The sequence below is a fragment of the Brassica oleracea genome, chromosome C7 (genome assembly GCF_000695525.1).
Source record: "Brassica oleracea var. oleracea cultivar TO1000 chromosome C7, BOL, whole genome shotgun sequence".
NCBI lineage: Eukaryota > Viridiplantae > Streptophyta > Magnoliopsida > Brassicales > Brassicaceae > Brassica > Brassica oleracea.
Window position 1 is genome coordinate 17,312,805 of NC_027754.1, and position 3,482 is coordinate 17,316,286.

The 3,482-nt window shown below is 29.8% G+C and overlaps 1 protein-coding gene across 1 annotated transcript in view; it reads right to left on the reverse strand.

Moving 5' to 3' along the window:
* Window positions 1-1,567: 1,567 nt before the first annotated feature.
* The window catches only part of LOC106305141 (protein MNN4), a 4,225-nt gene continuing 2,310 nt past the window's right edge, over window positions 1,568-3,482 (reverse strand). The window contains exons 3-4 of the mRNA XM_013741511.1: window positions 2,222-2,309; window positions 1,568-2,090 (exon numbers count right to left, since the gene is read on the reverse strand). Coding sequence (XP_013596965.1) covers window positions 1,687-2,090; window positions 2,222-2,309 — 492 coding nt within the window. The 3' untranslated portion in view covers window positions 1,568-1,686. The remainder of the gene's footprint in view (window positions 2,091-2,221; window positions 2,310-3,482) is intronic.

Consider the following 3,482-nt stretch of genomic DNA (forward strand, 5'->3'; position numbering starts at 1 on the left):
AAATGGGTGATCTAATTATAGGCCAAGGAACAAGGATTACATAAGGTTTATGAATCCGAATATTCAACAATGAAAGGAGAAAAGTAATAAGCTGGTATAAATAATGATAAAGAATGGTATCTACCATCTGGTATCAACCATCAATGTCTTGGCAAAGATCCTCGGACTAGAAAATAATTTATAGACGTCCATATGCTACAATGATAGCAAAATAAAATGCCAGACACATTGACTCGAGAGAAAGAATGACTCTGTCATCCCAGCTTAGCACCACACGGTTTTGATGTCTTAAAGACACAACCAAGTTGCTACAAAGTCTATATAAGATAGATCAAATAAATGTTCCAAATAAATTTCCATAAATTCTAAGGAACCTCGGAAAGAAAGAAAGGTGCATGAGATAAAATCTGAGTTTTATTAAAGGAAACCATTCCAGACATTGAGATATAAGGCTGGCCAGCTGAACAACTAAGTACCATACCATATAGCTTGGGACGCCATGTTATAAGGTTATTGAGGTCCTAGATAATGAAATCTCAAATTGATTTATATCATGTCTGGAACTAAAAGGAACTATATATATATATATATATATATATATATAAGTGTGTCGACACATACATTCATAGAAAATGCGCAAATATGTAGCACATGAATACAAAGATATGTATCGAGGATCATAAACCCACACAAGAGTACTCATAATGAATAATGAAAGAAACGTGGGGTTTAAAGTGATATATAAAAGGCGTATTGTATTGGCCATGAATATGTAAATGTCTTATGATGCCCAGTGAATATATAAATCCTGAAAAAAAGATAAATCGTGAGACAGGCCGGGAAAGGTCTATATAATCCAATGTGCTGGATACTACTACATATTTCAGTACATATGATGTCTGGAAGAAATTAAAAAGATGTAGTATGCTATATATGACTCACTGGATGATGATGATAATATTATTGGTACCAAAAGGTTTACCAAACAGTATTGAGCTCAAAATCAAAAGATGAGAAAAGAAGTTCTCTTGAACAGCATTTTCCTAAAGTTGTTCATGGACTGAATTAAATTACTACATGTAAGCAAGTGAAGAGTTCTATAAGAACAATTCAAATCAGTCCATAGAGGAATTTTAAATTCCTTGTGTTTTATACTAACCAGCCTAAGATAGGTTAAATGGTTATTCATTAAACCTTAGAAAAGGTTATAGACCATCACCCCAAATTAGCTCCACTTTGTATGAACCACTATATATAGTGGTGTAAGCAATAAAAAATAGACAACACATTCTCACAAATCTTCTCTCAAATCTTAAGAGAAGACATGCAATTTTGATTAATATTGTTAATGTAAAAATGGCGGAATCACTTTTGCAAGTGCTCTACTACTCATCAAAAAACGTGACCAAGTGCTCTACTACTCATCACCAGTGTTTTCAAGTCACATTTGCTATAATACTAAAAAATGAAACTTTAATGTATTATGAATTATTCCAAACTGTGCTAATAGCTTTTGTAGTGATCCAATACCAAAATAAATTTTCACTTCTATGACTGATTCGTTTCTAATATATACAAATTAATACAGCAGCATGTCTGCACATCATTCTGATTTGTATCATTATATTTTACTTGAGGGTTTATTGTATAATTTCTCAACGACATTACGAACATTTAACAATGTAACTAGACAATGCAACAAGCATTAGGGTTTTCATCACTGAACAACTGTGGAGCGTAGACGTAATGGACGAAGTAAGGTATGTTTCCATCTTTATCTTTCTGGGCCTCAACTTTCACTTTCTCTTTCTCTTTGAACTCCACAATTTGAGTAGTCGTTTTGGTAACTTCTACTTTGACCTCTGCTTTCTTCTTTTTCTCCTCTTCTTCCTTTTTCTTCTTTTCCTCTTCTTCCTTCTTCTTTTTCTTTTCCTCTTCTTCCTTTTTCTTTTCTTCTTCTGTCTTTGAGCTTACTATCTCTGCATGTTTGTGAACTTTCTTCCTTATATAAGTTAAAAGTTTTGCAGATTCTATCGTCCCTTGTACCGTTAGAGTTTGAGCCTTTGTATCAGTTTTCACAATGTGAATAGCTGCCAAATATTCAAGTTAGAATCGAACATCCAGACTAATCAATATACAAACTAATCTGGATCGTTTGAATTTGAATGTTATATATGCTCTTCCCTTCATCTGAAACATACTCAAATCCTATTAAACTTACCTTTGTGCTTCAAGAGTTTGTTCTGAAGATCTTGGTCACACTTGGCGCAATGAATGTGTACCTTTAGTACTGTCTCGCGAATAACATCCTGTGGACAATTGTAAGAAAACTCTCATAAATTCCATTCACATGCTGACATGAATAGGGGTAAATATTGTAATGAATTGTTTAATGACATTTTTAAATATATAAACATACTTAAATTACTAAATATATAGGTTATTTTGATATTTTTATGTTTCTACGAACCAACACAGACCCGGAAGGATCCGATTCAAATCCGTCCAAAAATTTATAATATCCGAACAGAGTTTAATTTTAAAACAAAAAAAATCTGATTCCCAAAAAACCGATCCGTACATGAACGGATATCTAGATGTCCATGTCTAACTGATTCTGTAAATAAAAAAATAAAATTATTTGTTAATCCATTTGAATTCTTGTCATAAGTGAAACAGTTCCATTTGAACGTGTAAAGTTATTATAGTTAATGCGTCAAATAAATGATCTCGAATTATTATCTATCTTATTAAAGTAAAAATACTTTAAGTTTTTGTTTGACAACATAGATAACAGTTTAAAAAAAATAGTGCTGTTTGGAAATTTAGATAGCAGTAAGTTAGAAATTTGTTTTTTTTGGGCTTATGCTATTAAAAAAATTGAAAGTCCATTACATTATATTAAAAAGTAATGAGTTTATGTTACTTGATATAAATATTCAAATAAAAATAAAAATTTAAAATTAATTTATATCAAAAATTCATTCAAAAATATATATATATATTCAAAATTTGATTTTTACTAACATATTTTCCAATAACCATTATAAAAATGCTTTCAATATATATAAGAAAAATACAATACAAAGACCAATTTCAAACACCAACTTAAATTATGGTTTTTATATTTCACATTGAAATTTAAAAATATAATAAATGTGATTATTTATATGATTGTACATATAAAATATTATTAATTATAAGAAAATTTATTTGATGGTACATATAAAATACAATTAATTATATGATAACACACATTTTTGTAACCTATGATGACACATATAGGATATATAATAGTGATTAGGGGTGGGCGTTCGGGTTCGTTTTTGGGTCTGTTTGGGATTTCGTGTTCGGTTCAGATCTTTGAGGATTCGGTTCAGATAACCAATTTAAATTATTTTAAAAATTTTAAAATTTATTATATGCTTTAGTTTTTAAAAAAAACTATAAACAATAGAATATATTACATATAAATTTGAATA